Here is a 16,067-nt window from a genome sequence, read left to right as displayed (position 1 = left end):
AGCCCAAGCTGTAACCATGGCCCTGGCACTCATCTTGCCTACCTACTTTACCTTTACCATGGGAACTGTGGCCCAGATTGCTTTGCACATGTGTCAAAGCGGAGCCTAAAACAAGATTTATCCAAGTGCGGGGCCTTTTCCACTACCATATTCCAATATCCATCATATCTTGGGATCTGTCCATAGTTCAGTTCCCACTATCACTTGCTGGCTACCCTTAACAGTACAGTCCATAGCCATGAAGCACCTGGTCCTTTGGAGAAAGGATCTTGCCTGCACTGACACAGTCATCCAGAAGGGGGCGGCCATATGCACAGAAACGCTCCTGCCCCACCCACGGGCTCTGTAACCCACAGGCTCTGCTTGTATCCCTCCTGTTTTCAGCCTTTCCCTGAAGCCAGCCTTTTCCTGTCAGCTTTTCCCTGCAGCGCCTGATTGCTCAAGCGAGCAGTATTACTCCAAGAGTGATTTCCCCCAGGTGGCATTTGGCAATATCTGAAGATGTTTTGGGTTGTCATAAGTGGTGCTTAGAAACAAAGCATGCCCCTAAACATTCTGTAATGCACAGGACAGCTACCCTCCCCCAACAAAAAAGTATTTGGTCCAAAATGTCAGTTGGTGCATTGAGAGTTTGAAAAATCCAGCCCTAAACGAAAACTTGTAAACAGTCTGTAAACTGACCCAGAGGAACAAATGGAAAATGACTTCAATATCAAACAAAGCAACTGATAAAAAAAATAATTTGTGGGAGTTGTCCTTCTTTGGAGAATGTCAAAGATTTTGAGGGCTAAGTGGATCTTGACCTATCACTGACTGACTGTTGCCAACAGTGTGCTGAGCCAGAATGTGTGTGAAGATGTGCTGTTGACCACCTGGGGCAGCTGAGAGAAGAGATGGTGTCCCTTATCATCCAAGGACTACATACTGTCCTGTGTCTCTCTGAGGAAATGATCCTTCCTGTTGTGTGGAAACATTCTCTGTCTCCAAACCATCTGTGATGTTGAAAACCTGTTCTTGCAAAACCATAAGCTATGCTTGGAACTCAGCAGTGTGCTGGTCCCTGGCCCGAAGCACTTCAGATAGTCCCGAGAGTGGTTGTCAAGGTCCGCCAGCCTGATCAGCATAAACTTGCATTCCAGTTGTGACACGCTACTACCCACCTCCTCTGGAATTGGGAATGCTCTTCTGAAACATGCCCATTTTGGAAAGCCCAGGCATATACCCAGGCCTTACCTGAAACAGATTGCCTCCAAGTCAAGAACCCAGTGTCCGAAAAAATAGTCTCTGTGAATCAAGCCACTCCACTGTTTCTCACTATGTAACTCTTGTTCAGCAGAAAACAGAGCAGAAAGCAATGAAGACCGGCCCTAGGCCATGGTCTCAGTTTTGTTCTATAGCACAACTATCTTCCTCCCTTTCCTTCATGCCTAGAACCTATTATGAGTGTCTAAAAACACATGAACTATAAACCTAAAGGCAGTTTATGACAGAAAATATGAAACCATCTTTAAATGATATCCAACCTACAGGTGAAACCAAAGTAGTCACCCTCTTCCTTATAGTAGTTTATCTGACGTGCAAAAAGGGAGGACATCTAGGAATCAAATACAGCCACAAAACTGGGATCTGGATACCAGTGTCTACACAGCTAATTCAAGGGCTCTCTCAGTTCTGGGGATTGAATCCAGTGGCACTCTGCCACTGAGCTATATCCAGAGCCCCTTTTTTGTTTTTATTTTGAAACCAGGCCTCACAAAGTTGCCCAGCCTGGCCTTTAACTTGCAATCCTCCCGCCATAGCCTCCTATGTAGCTGAGGTTACAGGTATGTGCCATGTGGTTCCTGGCTCAGGATCTGCTTCAGATAAGGGGAAAGAAAGCAGGGTATAGACATCTGAAAGGCAGAGCATTATTAGTGCTTTCTTGCTGGCTTCAGTTTAATAGAGTACTGTGCTCCTGAAATTTAATAATAATAATAATTATCATCATTATTATTATCACTTATGGAGTGATAGTTCTGTGGACCAGACCCTACACCCAGCACTACCTAGGTAATCTATCTCCATACTCAAACTACTACCAGGAAATGGGTACTCTAGCCAAGGATACTAAAACTTCAAGAAGTCAAAAAATGTATCCCAGACTACCAGGAAAGGGTAAAGCTGAGATTTGAACCTCGGAAGGCAGATATTTTAAATGTGCTAAATGAGTTTGCTCTTGATGAAATCTGAACTGAATCTCTGACCAAAAAAAAAAAAAAAGATCCTTGTCTCTCTTATAAAGTCTTAATTTGGGGTGAAGTTAGGACCCATAACATGGTCCTATGGCTTTGTGTGCTTTCATGTGCATAACACACTTGGTTTGCATCGCAAAGTGCATGGTATAAAAACCATGGGGTTTGAAGTCCAAAATGTCCTTCCACTGATCATAAGCAGTGAGACCACGGACATCACTTGATTCTCTCAAACCTCAGTTTTCATGCCCTCAAAGTGCAGTGAGTTTTAGAGTATATGTGAAGTTCCTTGCAGATTGCCTGCTGGTCAGTCACTGAAATCATTGTTGTTGATGTTATTTAAATGTGTTCTTTGTAGTTTTTGCTGTGGAGATTTCAGATTACACTGGGTGTTTCAAACTTTTCTCTGGCATGTGTGTTTCACAGATTGCCAAAGACGAAGAATGAAGAATCATCTTTACACTTAGGAAAACACTGGTGTAAAATATGTTTGTGTTTAAAACCTTAGGCACTGCCCAGGTCATCGCAGATGGCCAAGTGGAATATCAGCCTCTTTCAGGCATTCGATATCTGTGGTGGTACCATTTAATCGGCCTCATCTGGACTAGCGAATTCATCCTTGCATGCCAGCAAATGACGATAGCAGGGGCAGTGGTTACGTGCTATTTCAACAGGTAGGTCTAGCCTTGTCTCTTACTGGAGTGTCTTTGTGCTCCACGTTGTGTGTCTCAAAGATGTTTGCGAGTTTTGACCTGACTCTCTAAAAGGGATTGACAAGAGTAAAAGGCTAAGCTAAAAACTTAGTTCAGACTTAAAACTTCGGACTTAAAAAAGCTACTAGGGGCTGGGGCTATAGCTCAGTTGGTAGGGTGCTTGCTTTGTATGCCAAGGCCCTGGGTTCAATCCCCAGCACCCCCCCAAAAAAAAGCTACTAGTCTCACCAGGTGTGGTGGTACACACCTGTAATTCCAACCACTCAAAAGGCTGAGGTGAGAAGATTTCAAGTTGAAAGCCAGTCTGGACAACTTAGTGAGACCTTGTCTCAAAATAAAAATTGTTAAAGAGCTGGATTTAATCCCAAGCACTGCCAAAAAAAGAAAAAGAAAAAAAAAGTTGCTAGTCCATTTTGCATATACTTTAATAACTCTGGGTTTTTTGTTTGTTTGTTTGTTTTGGGAATGTTGTTATTGTTGTTGTTTTAGTGTAAAATTGGCAGAATGTTTACCTGGGAAATAATTTTAAATCCTAAAGGAATCATGTGTAACTATAAGCTATACCTCATGTCCATATAGTTAAGTACTAGTGAATGAATTACTTGCTTCTATGTTAAAATTATGGACATTACCTCATGAAAATAATGGATGACACACACACACACACCCTACACACACCTGAACCCTTCGCCTCTCTTGTATGTGACTTTACCAGCAATGAGACTGCAGCCGGAAGAGCAGGCCTAGGACAATGACAGGGTTGGACTCCCAACAGGAAGTTTACTCCCGATAGGGCTGACCCTCCTCTAATCTCTCAGACCAAATGAGTAGACAAACATGACTTTTTCCTGAGGTAAGAAAGTCAAGCAGGGATGATTCATGCCATTGAGCAGTTACCTCCTGACAATAAAGAACACTGTGGGTTTTTAATATAATGGTGCTGCTTGGGAGCCCCGTCATTAGGGACTTGGGAGGACCCACTAAGGGGCTGTTGCTCTTGGTATTAAGACTCCCCCCAGCAGCTGGGGGTGGAGGGGCTGCTTGCTCCTGGGTAGGAGAGCAAAGTTCATCCTAGCCAAACTGGCCAGTGGTAACAGTTGTCAGGCAGAGAGATCCTGTGTTATCTTAGAATAACAAAACCAAAGCATTCTCTGCAGGGGCTTTGATGTGGAGCTCAGTGAGGCAGACACATTTATCTCAGAGTCATCCCCCCCTCGCCAACCCTCCCCCCAAAAAATAAAATCATGGAAAGAATGAAAAAGGAGTGAAAACACAATCACAGTGAGAAACAGAGACGCTAGGACAGCGGATAAGAAACATGAAACATTAATAAATAAACATTAATAAAATGGCCAGGGCAGCAAGAGGTGACTGGCCATGTTGGGAAAAGTTGAAAAGGGCCTCCGACGTGTGTTGGCTTTTGAGAAGGTGCAAATAAGATACAGGCTGAAGTGAGTCACAAAGAATCCAGAGAGGCTCAGGAATTTAAGTGCAAAATGTAACCCTGGAGATTAGTTGTAAGTTCTCCTGAGGAGCAGTTAGAACCCTAAGTCTCTCCTCCAGATGCGCAGAAGAGACCTTTGCTTTCTGGACAGATCACTAGAGAGGGTCTGGACTTGGGGTATCTGGCACAGCCGAGGCTGGGGGCAAACTCAGTAAGGAAGCGGGGGCCGGGGGAGGGTAAGTGAGAGTCTAAATGCTGAAGAGGGAGAATTCCCCCACCACCAACACCCCACATTTCATGGCTCAGTTCCCTGAGTGTTGGCAGCGAGGTTGATCCCCTAAGGGGAGGCTAGGGGAGTCTTCTGGGAGAAACTTTCTAGCCCTAGGCTCAGGCCCAAAATGGTACCACATGGGGGCCCCAGGTGAGATGGATTTCCTGACTCCTAACCACTGACCCTTGCCAGGCACCAGGCTGCTCTCCTCACACGGTATCCAAGCCATTCTGAAAGTGGAATTGTTAACCAGTGACTATTACACATTTGATGAAACCACTAATAAAAGAAAGAAAGAAAGAAAGAAAGAAAGAAAGAAAGGAAGGAAGAAAGAAAGAAAGAAAGAAAGAAAGAAAGAAAGAAAGAAAGAAAGAAGAACAAAACAAACAAAAGGGATTTAGAGCATTTAGCCTACACAATGTCGGCTCCAAAAGAAAACAAACAAACAACAACAAAAAAGCCCTGTAATATTATCAGAAAGAACAGATATATTGCAACCATAAACAAAGCCCCTTCCCCACATCCCCCACCAAAAAGGAACAGTGAGATAGCAAGGAGGACCCTTTAATAATTAAAAATTGCAAAAGTGAAATTTTTCCATTGAATGATCAGAATATAATGTTGAAAAATTCTTTCAGAGGGCAGAATAAGACACACGTAGAAAATGGCATAAAGGGAAAAAAATAAAGTTGGAGTTATTTAGGAGAATCACCATCTGACTAATAGGAGTTCTAGAAACAGAGAACAACAACAAATACATAAGTAAATAAATAATCAAAGAGAATCTCCCAGAACTGGGCTGGGGCAGTAGCTCAGTGGTAGAGAGCCTGCCTCACACGTGTGAAGTACTGGGCTTGATCCTCAGCACCACATAAAAATAAATAAATAAAGATGTTGGGTCCATCTACAACTTAAAAAAAAAAAAAATTCCTAGGACTAAAAACATAAGAAAATATCGCAGAATTTTCTCTTGGGGGGGAAAAACAAATAAAATATGACAAAAGATCAAGAACCAAAATGGGATCTGACCTTCAATAGCAACTTTGAACCAGAAAAGCAAAGGAGCAAAGAAAAGACTATTTCCAAGTTTTATTTTATTTATTTCCTAGTTTTATTTATTTATTTCCAAGACTATTTCAGAGTTTTATACCTATTCCCACCATCAATTCAGAGTAAAGGAGAATAAAGTCAGGCTCACGAACACAAAATCCCCAAAGGTCTCCTCCCCACACCCTTTCTAGGAAGACGGTTCCCAACCGAAACTCATGAGTAAGCCAAGGAGGAAAACATGAGTTTCAGAAAAGAAGGGAAGGGAATTCCCTAGAAGGTAGTCATGTAGCCATTGTTGAAGAAGAAGAAGGAGGAGGAGGAGGAAGGAGAGGAGGAGGAGGAGAAGGAGGGGGAGGAGGAGGAGGAAGGGGGAAGAGGAGGAGGGGGAAGAGGAGGAGGGGGAAGAGGAGGAGGGGGAAGAGGAGGAGGGGAGGAGAAAGAAGAGCAGGGGAGGAGGGGGAGGGGGAAGAGGAGGAGGAAGAATGAGAGGAAGGAAAAGGAAAAGAAGAGAGGAAGAGAAAGAGAAAGAGGAGGAGAAGGAAGAGGAGGAGGAACCAGTTCAAGATGGAACTGGAAGACAATGGGAGCAGTGGGTTCCAGGAGAACTCTCCAAAAAGACAATGTCTTTAAAAACACAGTGACACTTAGAGGAGAATAAATGTGCTTGGATATTTTGATGAAGCATTCAGTGAAATCCATGGAAAACAAAGGGAATAAAAAAATGTGATGCGATTATTAACTCCAGGAAAAACTGAAATTTATACAGGGAACAAAATAGAATTGGAATATGCTTCTTGGGTAAGTTGTGAATATTATTCACCATACATTTTACTTTTGTACTAATAGTGTGAACACGAAGCATTAACTAACAATTTCAACATAACTCTATTGGGAAGAAGTTCAGGGTGAAAGATGAGTGTGTCGGGTGCGGGCACCAAAAAGAGAAAAATAAAAATGAAGAAATAGCGGTAAGAACACAGGATTTTAAAGTGTGGAGTTGTATTATGGTAGAAATACCTAGATTATTATCTTTAGGGAAAGATTTAAGGATGGGTAAAGAAAACTACTCTTTTTCCCATTAAGCCCACCAGTATTATTTGGCTTTTTAAGATGCTTTGCCTATTGTTTTCATAAAAATAAATTAATTTAAAATAAAATGTGGGATAATTTCTTTGTAACATTACTATTTCATTTATTAAGAACTTCTGCTTTCTTTTGGGCTGTCTGCCTAATTTTGAGACCTCAAGCTTTTTGCTTATCTCAAAGTTCACAATGCCATGTCTGCCCTGCACAAATGGTGAGGATTAAATACCACAAGAGCGCATTCATCTTTGTTACTCTTTTAAGCCCTAAAAGGTCTGAAGAGTTCATACAAAGACCACCAAGTACCAGGACATGGGCAAGCCCTAAAATTTACCTTGTACAATCATTTGCTTGAAAGGGGGTCAATGGAGACCCATAAAGATGCTACTTAAAACCTGCACAGTGGTGCACACCTGTAACTTGTGCTACTGGGACCGTGAGACAATAAGATGGCAAGTTCGAGGCCAGTGTTGGCAACTTAGAGAGACCCTGTCTCAAAATAAGAAGGACTGGGGATATAACTCAGCAGCCTAGCAATTGCTCAGTATATGCCAGGCCCCCCCAATACTGAAGAAAAAAAAAAAAGAAGAAGAAGAAAAGAAAAAGAAAGAGAATAGAAGGACAAGGACTGCTTAGAGATGTAGTAGGAAGAAGCTAGAACTGTTCAACTTGGAAAAGGGACATTGGAGGCATGACTTCATCATTATTTTCAAATACACAAGAGATGGTTTCCAGCTGCTCTGGATCTGCTGGTGAAAAGGTGAGGAAATGCATTCACAGCAGAGCATAAAGAATTGAGGTAGAGATGGGTGAATTTCTAACCCTAACACGAATTGCCCAGGAGAGCTAGGGGAAAAAAAATCTGTTCTTCATAATAAAGCCAGTTTCTATTTTCTGTAGGACTGGAAAGATTAACTCTATAGCCTCCCAGTCCCATCTTGCAGTGATTTTGCTGAAAGAGACATCAGAAAGGGTCAGGGTGTTTGTGGAAGTCACACCGTTCAGCTTCACTCAGAAGCTGAGTGGGAGAGGCCAGTCATCCCTTGCAGCCCAGACTTTGTCCAGGAGACTTAGACAAACTTAATTTTCCATTACATTTAAAGAGTGTTTAGTGCACTGGGCTGGATCTAACTAGAACCAAAACTTGCTTCTAGGACCCTGAAATTGCTCTGTGTTGTTTGATGCAACTACAAGTTGAAAAATGGTACTTATATATCATGATCTGAAGGTGCTATAGGACTTGTGTGGGTAGGACCATTAAACCCTTTGCCCAGCAATGTGGACTGGTGTAGTGTTCTGAGGACCTGGCTCTGCTGTATGGGGCAGGAGACCTTCAGCATTCAGGCAGACACGGCTTTAAAAGGAGAAGGAAGCTGGACTTCATGGGAAACATCCTGGAGTCCCCTTACCCTCTACCACTGCCTGGGTCTTCCTTACTGCCTTTTTTCATAAACTTGGGGGGATGAAGCCCAGTCAGAAGGTTCCCAGCACATGCCACCCGTACCCCCAACCCCTAGAGACAGCTGAGTGAGCTTGATGGGAGCCCTGGTCCAGCCTTCCCAGCCTCCTAAGGAACCCATCACCGAGTTACCAGTGTGCTCAACACTGCAATGTCAGTCCTTGAAATACAGTGAAGTCCAGAGCTAAGTATTATTTTAAGCTTAATTCAGTATAATTAAATCAGATTTTGCTGTTGTAAAGGGAGCTGACATACAGCAGGGGAGAGATGACAGGATGCTGTTACCTGTGAATATAGAATAGAGTCTAAGGAGAGAAGGTGGTGGCCTCAAAGACACTCTCTTAAGGCTTATTTTTTTTTTTTTTTTTTTTTTGGTAGTGCTGTTTCTAGTTTTGAGGGAAGGTATTGAGTGACTCCTGGCACAGTGAGCCGGCTTGGGTTAAAAGGACCTTCTTTTTAAATTCCCTCTCTCATCATGTGATAACCCAGCTGCTGGAACGTCTGTATCTTCTTCCAGCCAAGCTCTGCAGAGCCTAGAGTCATAACCAGGGTATATTATGGACTAGGGAAATAGAGGCAGTGCAGGCTCCCCTCTATTTGAAATGGCTCATATCACTACAGTGAAATCTTCTCAAAAAGCTCGCATCCAATCCCAGACTTCAATACCTGGAGGAGCAGACCCTAAGGGCCCCATTGACAGAGGCCTGTGAATCATTCGGTTCCCTCCCAGATGGAAAGTAGGTGTCCTTCTCTTCTCCCCAACCCCATCCTAATCTCTTCAGCACCATAATAAGTTCTAAGGCACATAGATCTCAATAGAAAAGTAAACATTCTTTCTTTAAAAAAAAAAAAATGAGAAAAGGGGAAAAAATGTGTCAGATTTTCCTGGCCTGTGCTACTCTGGTAGTTTATCAGATCAGAATGAATTCCTCTCTGTGACAGCTTCCCTGGTCTTTCCATCTCCAACAACGCTAGGTTGAAACACGGCACCCCTTTGTGGACAACTGGGTTACAGTTCTTCTGCGCCCAGTATTACTGTCATGTTCTCTTTTTCCTCCTGGATGATTTAAGTAACAGAGAAATGCAATGGTTGCCAACTCTTGAAACATTTCTGGCTGCAGTCCTTTCCTCTCTCAAAACCCAGGCTGTTGTCAAAACCTTGATTCATAGTGACTTATTAGCAACCCGGGCAAGTTGTAGAATAATCTATTCTGAAGAAAGCAAGCTTCACTTGCAATCCATGGCGTTGCTTCTCAGAAAGGGCCTCGTTTTCTAGAGCTGGTGTCCATGGGAATTCAAAAGGTCTCCCCCAAGGTCACCTCAGCCCTCCTTTGTTTTATCCCGTCAGGTTCAGGGCAGAGGAAAACTGTGCCCATTCTGGTTCTTTTTTACTCTTTTTCTCTGCCCACGAAACTGACTTGGACACATTCTTGGGAGCTGTGTCAGGACAAGTCCTGTAAATGATTCACACTAAAGTGACCTTTAAAGAGTAGGGAGGAAATCAGCTGGATTTCAGGAGCCCAGAGCTGTGCAGAAGCCAAGCACCCGGGAGCTCTGTGTCCCTTCCCTTTAAACTTGAACTCACCGTTAACCTCACTGGCCCTGGTCCTGGTCACGTGATTGGGTCATGATTTTAATCATCAAGCTGATGCTGGCCACATTTACAGATGCGCCTGTGTCATTTAAACCTTGGAGATTGTGATAGAATCAAACTTCCGAAAATGAGATGAACAGGCTTCTTGAAGGGTTGGTGGAAGGAGTAGGAGCCGTAAAGAGGGAAAGTCGTTCATTTTAACTCATCACCATTTTCAAAATAGTTTTTTTTTTTCTGTTCTGTATTTGTTGCACTGAATGCCACTGAAAGGAATCACATTAGTCCAGAATATAATGAATGTCACCTTAGCAACCAAGGAGTATAAAAATTTTGCTGGATGCTTATTGCATCATTGCTTTGAAAGTTGTTAGTGCCATTGATGATTTGAACAGAGAAGTATTTTTTGGTTCCTTTTTAACAATGGTTTTTAAAATACTCTTTTTTTTTTCCTATTCCCAGAAATAAAAATGACCCTCCTGACCATCCAATCCTTTCGTCTCTCTCCATTCTTTTCTGGTACCATCAGGGAACAGTGGTGAAAGGGTCTTTTTTAATTACTGTGATGAGGATTCCAAGAATCATTCTCATGTGCATTTATGACACCCTGAAAACAAAGGTAAGGCTGCACCTAATAGAGAAGAGCTGAGGACTGGGCGGCTGCAGAGGGTCCCAGGACAGGGACCCCACAGTGGCCTTTCAGACTCTCCCTCACCCCCACCCAGACCTTGTTCCCAGTCTCTGCCCTGTTGTGCCATGTGGTCTTGTGTGTTGGGTGGAGGGTGGGCAGGGAGAAGTTCTGGTTAGCCGGCTTTCTTTCTTATTTAAATGCTGAAATAAAAGGACTGAATTCTGAAGGTGAAATTTAAGCAAGGTTTTGTGGCTATTTATCATCCTTTTTTTTTTTTTTTTTTAAGTAAGAGAATATAAGATAGGAATAACATTTCTTTCAATTTTGTTTGTTTATTTGTTTGCACCTGGGATTGAACCCAGGGGCGCTTAACCACTGAGTCACATCCCCAGCCTTTGTTTATATTTTGTTTAGAGACAGGATCTTGCTGAGTTGCTTAGGGCTTCCTAAATGGCTGAGGCTGGGTTTGAACTCTCGATCCTTCTGCCTCAGCCACCTGGTCTTTCAGTTTTAATGCTCAAATATTTCTCGCCTGTTTTGTTTCCAAGAGGGTGTCCTAGGAACTTCCTGGAATGAATGAGGAAGAAATGAGGGGGGACAAGGGAGTTAGAATGAGTGTGTGTGAGAGACAGGGTGTGTGTATGCAACTGTGTGAGAGTGTGTGTGAGTGTGTAGGTATGTGTGTGAGAGTATATGTATGAACACACACACACACACACACACTTGAAAGTGAGAAATGGGCAAGCTGACCTACATCTCAGCTCAAAGGACAGAAAACTGTAGGGCTTTTGTGCTGGGGTCTCCTCCCTGGTTTTTATTTCCATGCACATTTGGGTATGAATGCCAGTGGAAAGCAGAACACCAGGAAAACAGCTGTTCTCATGGTATTTCTGTCCTGCCAAACAAGGGAAGATTGGACTTCCCCCAACTTTTTGGTTCTCACACAATGTTAATCTCTCCCCACCCCCACCTCAGGGTTCCTGATTTGGCCAGAGTTTCATAAACCTGCCTGATCCCAACCCTTTGTGTATAGTTATGTGTCCTTAGTATATTGGGGGTAGTTTTACACATGGGGTCATATTATACATTAGAATTATTTTTGTTTTGGTCTTTTAAACAGAAATCTGAGTTGTTGATACTTTTAAATCCATAATCAAGATTTAAGGTTAGTCTATCACTTAGGAGCAATGGATTCAATTTCACATAAAATTGTCTGGCTTCCTTAATCTTGAGATGCATGCTAAGCAGCTGCCCACTGAGTATATTTTCTTCTATTTCCATGAAAATCTTGCCTGGTGACTTAAAGAGCCATTTCCATATCCAGGACAAATCTATTCCGGCTCCTGCATTTTGAAATTATTCCTTCAATCTTAGGAAACTTGGCAAAGGATTTCTTGAGGGACAGAACAGCTTTTTATTTTAACTATATTGTATTTCTATGTATATTTACATAGAAATATGTATTTATATCTTTTGTGAATACATATATTTACTTATATATACATTAATAGAAAATCAAACAAGACATCCTAAACTCTCTGGGGAAGACACTTTCCATAAATCTAAAAGAGAAGTCAGTAGAAGACCCACGGTCTGTCTCACCAAGGTCTGAAAAGTTTTTATCACTTCTCAGATCCCATAAGAACCAAGGGGTCAAACTCCCTTTTAATGAAGTCGCTGTTGGGGAAAGATGTCCTTTCTTGGGTTAAAAAAAGAAGAAAAATGAAAAAGCAGTTGTCTTACAGCCCAGTACAGTCTGCAGTTCAAACATTTCACACAGCTACAGGTGATCTTTTCTACTTAAAGAGCCTCATTCACAACGGCTGCCAGGCCCAAAAGTATCCAGATCAAGTTTCATCCAATTGAATTAACTACTGGGACAAGAAAATGTCCATATAAGGCTGAGTTATTCCTGGGGTCTTCATAGTAGGCTATTTCAGGATTGTGAGCAGGGATTGTTTTACTCTGGGCCGTGGGTTGGTCACCCCTCCCCCAGGCAGCTCATTCAATTATTCACTCTTGAGTTATGCACAAATTCAAGTTGTAGTTCGAAAGACTGACTTATACATTGAAATTTAGTCCCCAAAGTCTCAGGATAGGATTCATTTTCCCTAAGGTTAAGCTTGATTCTTTCTTTATGTGGGCCCACAACTAGTATCTGCAAATGTACTGTTTGCTTGCTTGCTTGCATTTCTTCTCTTTTTATTTATCTATTTATTTCTTTTTCTGTCTCTGGGATGTGAAATTTTCAAGAACATAAACTTTGGGTTCAAAAGGCAAAGTGCACCATTTGAGACACTTAGGGGCAGATGGAGAGGGAGGAGAGAATTTTTTTTACTAGAACCAAAAGACTCCCTTTTCCCTTGCTCTTGGATATGGACTAACCATTTCCCTTTCTGTTGAGGTTGATAAGCCCAGGAGAGAATCTGAGTTCTTCCCATTAATAGTAATCAGAAGTATGCACAAAACAGAACTTCTCCCATCTTCAGTGAGAACTGCTCTGGCTTTTCCCCGGGTGCAGAAGTCCATAGGGGAAGCAAGTGCACCTCCTCCAAAGCTGCCTGCTTACCTTCTCTCTGTTGTTTTCCATTCCTCCTGTGGTCTGGACTGATCCCAGCAGCACAGCAAATGGTCAAGGGGCATATTCAGATGCTGCTACCGCTGTTTCTTGTGTCTTGACAGATACCTGCGCCATGTCAACCGGGTACGTGCCTTACCCTGTACCCCAGGAAAACAGAGGGTTTGGAAGTTAGTCTCCATCATTTAGGTCAGGGATTGGCAAATTGTTCCATAAAAGACCAGATTGTGGGCCGAGTGTGGTGGCGCACGCCTGTAATCCCAATGGCTTCAGTGGCTGAGACAGGAGAATTGCAAGTTCAAAGCCAGCGTCAGCTAATAACTCAGTGAGACCCTGTCTCTAATAAAAATACAAAAGTGGGCTGGGGATGTGGCTCAGTGGTTGAGTGCCCCTGAGTTCAATCCCCCAGTAACAAAAAGAAAAAGACCAGATTGTGTAAATATTGTAGACTTTGGGGCCATATAGTCTCTGTGGAAACCACTTAACTCTGCCAGTGCAGCGGGAGAAACCATTGACAAAACGTGAATGAACGAGTATGGCTGTGTTCCAAAGAAACTTTTTTGGTGAATGCTGAAATTTGAATTTCATGTGACTTTCACATGTCAAGAGAGCTTCTTCTTTTTATCTATTTTTTTCCAACCATTTTAAAATTGTAAGAATCTTTGTTAGCTCCAGCCAGAGGAAAACAGGTTGTATGATAGACTGGCCACGGAGTTGTAGTTTGCAGATCTCTGCCATAGAACCTTAGGCATAAAAGGCATTCTTCAAATTCTAAAAGAAATGTGTTTCTCTTTTCCAAAATAAAAAGGAAATGAAGTCTTTCGAACCCCAGCGTAGTGAATACATATCAACTAAGAGCTAATGTTCAGCGTCTTCTTTAAGAACTATAATTTTCCCGAGCTAGGAAAAGAATTGCCTCCCTAATTTTTATATATTTTGTGAGGCTTTCCCTTTCAAGCTATAAATATTCCTTTAAAATCATAAAAATGATATCTTGCAATTATTTAAATTATTTTCTCTCCTGAATCTTCCAAATTGGTGGAAATTTAAATATATGTTTTGTTTTCCTGTAGATCATTTAGCAAAGTTTAATGGCCCTTGTCAAATTTATACAAAGCGGTATTTTTGTAAGAGAACAGGCTGCTTTAAAATTTAAATGTTCATGCAAATCTCACTTCGAGATTATAATAATAGTACTTCTTATTATTACCCATCTTACTAATAAGTGTACCCTCAGAAGTAAAGGGGCTAATTAGACCATCCATGTTTATGTCTTAAGTAGTATTTAAAATGTCTTTCATTATTCAGGGAAAGTGTAGACTTCAGTACTATAATAGAACTTACGAGGAAGCGCTATTCTTAAGGCTTTTCTTAAGAATCTTGGAGTACCCTTTAGAGTGTGTTTAGTTTTCATTTGCATTTCCACAAGCCAGCACATATAAAGCACAATAAAATCCCATATCACCTTTGAAAATAGTGGATCCAGAAGCAAGTCAAGACAAACCTCGGGAATACACTTGTCAAGGGGTAAGATGCCACGCCTCTCTTCCCAGAGCTGTGTGTGTGGATCTGGACACCAACTTACTCCATGAAGATTTTTGAGACGCATTACAAAAATATATGAACAATGGCAAGATTTTTTTTTGCACAAAAAGTCAAGACTAAGAAACATATAGGGAGACTAGAAAGACAAAAACTATGACTATAAACCCAAATATGTTGGCCATAGGGTCCTCCTGGGCTCCAAGCTAGAGTTGCCATCCCTCTTCACCACTTTATGAAATTCAGGTTCTTTCTGCATCCCTCATTCAATCCTGGTTTCCAGCCTACTCCAGGAAAGCCTAAAGGTAGATGTTGCTGACATTGAGAGGTCAAGAGGGCAGAGAAGCAAGTGAGGAGGAGGAAAGGTGGCCCTAGCTCCATGCCACCCACCCTGCCTGGCCTTTCAGCCAGAGAGTTCCGCATGTGGGTGAGGTGGGGCGTCTCCTGAAGCTTTCGTTTGAAGATTGGATTCTGCCACTAAATATATTTGAAAACCACTATCTCATACCAGCATTACATTTGTTCCCTCTTCCCTGTTATCCTGAGGGATATGTTTTCTGCCTTCTGAAATTTCACCTCTTTATATGGATTCAGGACCTTTTCCCTTGGGGGTTCAGGATGTTTATATTAAATCGTGTTAATATTAACCCCACTCTAATTACCATGGTAGAGGGGGTGAAACCTTGTAACAGACATAGGGTGAGAGTGATCTCGAATCACAGAAAGGCTAAGCTGGTCTTGACCCGGCTCCTATAGTGAATCAGTGGTGCAAGCAGGGATAGGTCTTTGGGATTCCAATCACGGTGGCTGAACACCAGGCTGTGACCTACACCAGCTGTCGCCGTTTCCTTACATGGGGGTGACGTGGTACAACTGACATGAACACTTCAAGGACTCCCGAGGTTTAGGAGATTGAGGAAGAAGAAGAGGAATAATGAAAAAGACAAAAGAACTGATGAGAATGTTGGCGGGGGTGGGGGTGGGGGTCACCTCTGATCTAAAACGACCACCAGCAAGCAGAATGAAATAAAAATTGTTTAAGGAGAAATATGGTAATAGTGAAATGGTGACCAGAGCTATCGTAGGTCTCATCTGGAAACAAACAAAGTGAGCTGAGAGAGAAAAAAGGAATTCAGATTAGGCTTTTAAGAAATGTCCCGGTGTTGGAATGAATGGCTAGGGGAGGCTTTGGCATCTGTGTCTGGAAGTCAGATTTTGAAGGGCCGAGGGCCTACTTTATTTTCTTTGTTTTATGGAAGGGAAGCTGGGAAAAGAAAGCTACAAAAGGGTGAGATGCATTTGTCACCCTTGGCACCCAGATGTTCTTCTCTCTTTGACATCAAGGAGCTGGCTGTGACTCACCAATGCTTTTGAAAAGCCTCATCCATCTTCACTGCGCCCTGTGAGGAAAACAGGTGACAGTTGTCACATTTTGTAGACACCCAGCCTAAGACGGCACAGTAATTCACTTGCA

At 42.3% G+C, this 16,067-nt stretch overlaps 1 protein-coding gene across 2 annotated transcripts in view; it reads left to right on the top strand.

Moving 5' to 3' along the window:
• The window catches only part of Slc44a3 (solute carrier family 44 member 3), a 78,171-nt gene that overhangs the window by 34,583 nt on the left and 27,521 nt on the right, over positions 1 to 16,067 (top strand). The window contains exons 10-12 of one of the 2 annotated variants that reach the window (XM_076863451.1): positions 2,740 to 2,905; positions 10,305 to 10,461; positions 13,094 to 13,177. In XM_076863451.1, coding sequence (XP_076719566.1) covers positions 2,740 to 2,905; positions 10,305 to 10,461; positions 13,094 to 13,177 — 407 coding nt within the window. Of the gene's footprint in view, positions 1 to 2,739; positions 2,906 to 10,304; positions 10,462 to 13,090; positions 13,178 to 16,067 lie in introns of both variants that reach the window. The other variant, XM_076863450.1, reaches the window with a different exon arrangement.

Source organism: Callospermophilus lateralis, chromosome 7 (assembly GCF_048772815.1).
Source record: "Callospermophilus lateralis isolate mCalLat2 chromosome 7, mCalLat2.hap1, whole genome shotgun sequence".
Lineage (NCBI taxonomy): Eukaryota > Metazoa > Chordata > Mammalia > Rodentia > Sciuridae > Callospermophilus > Callospermophilus lateralis.
The sequence above is the reverse complement of the archived record's forward strand: the minus strand, read 5'-3'. Positions and strand labels throughout refer to the sequence as shown.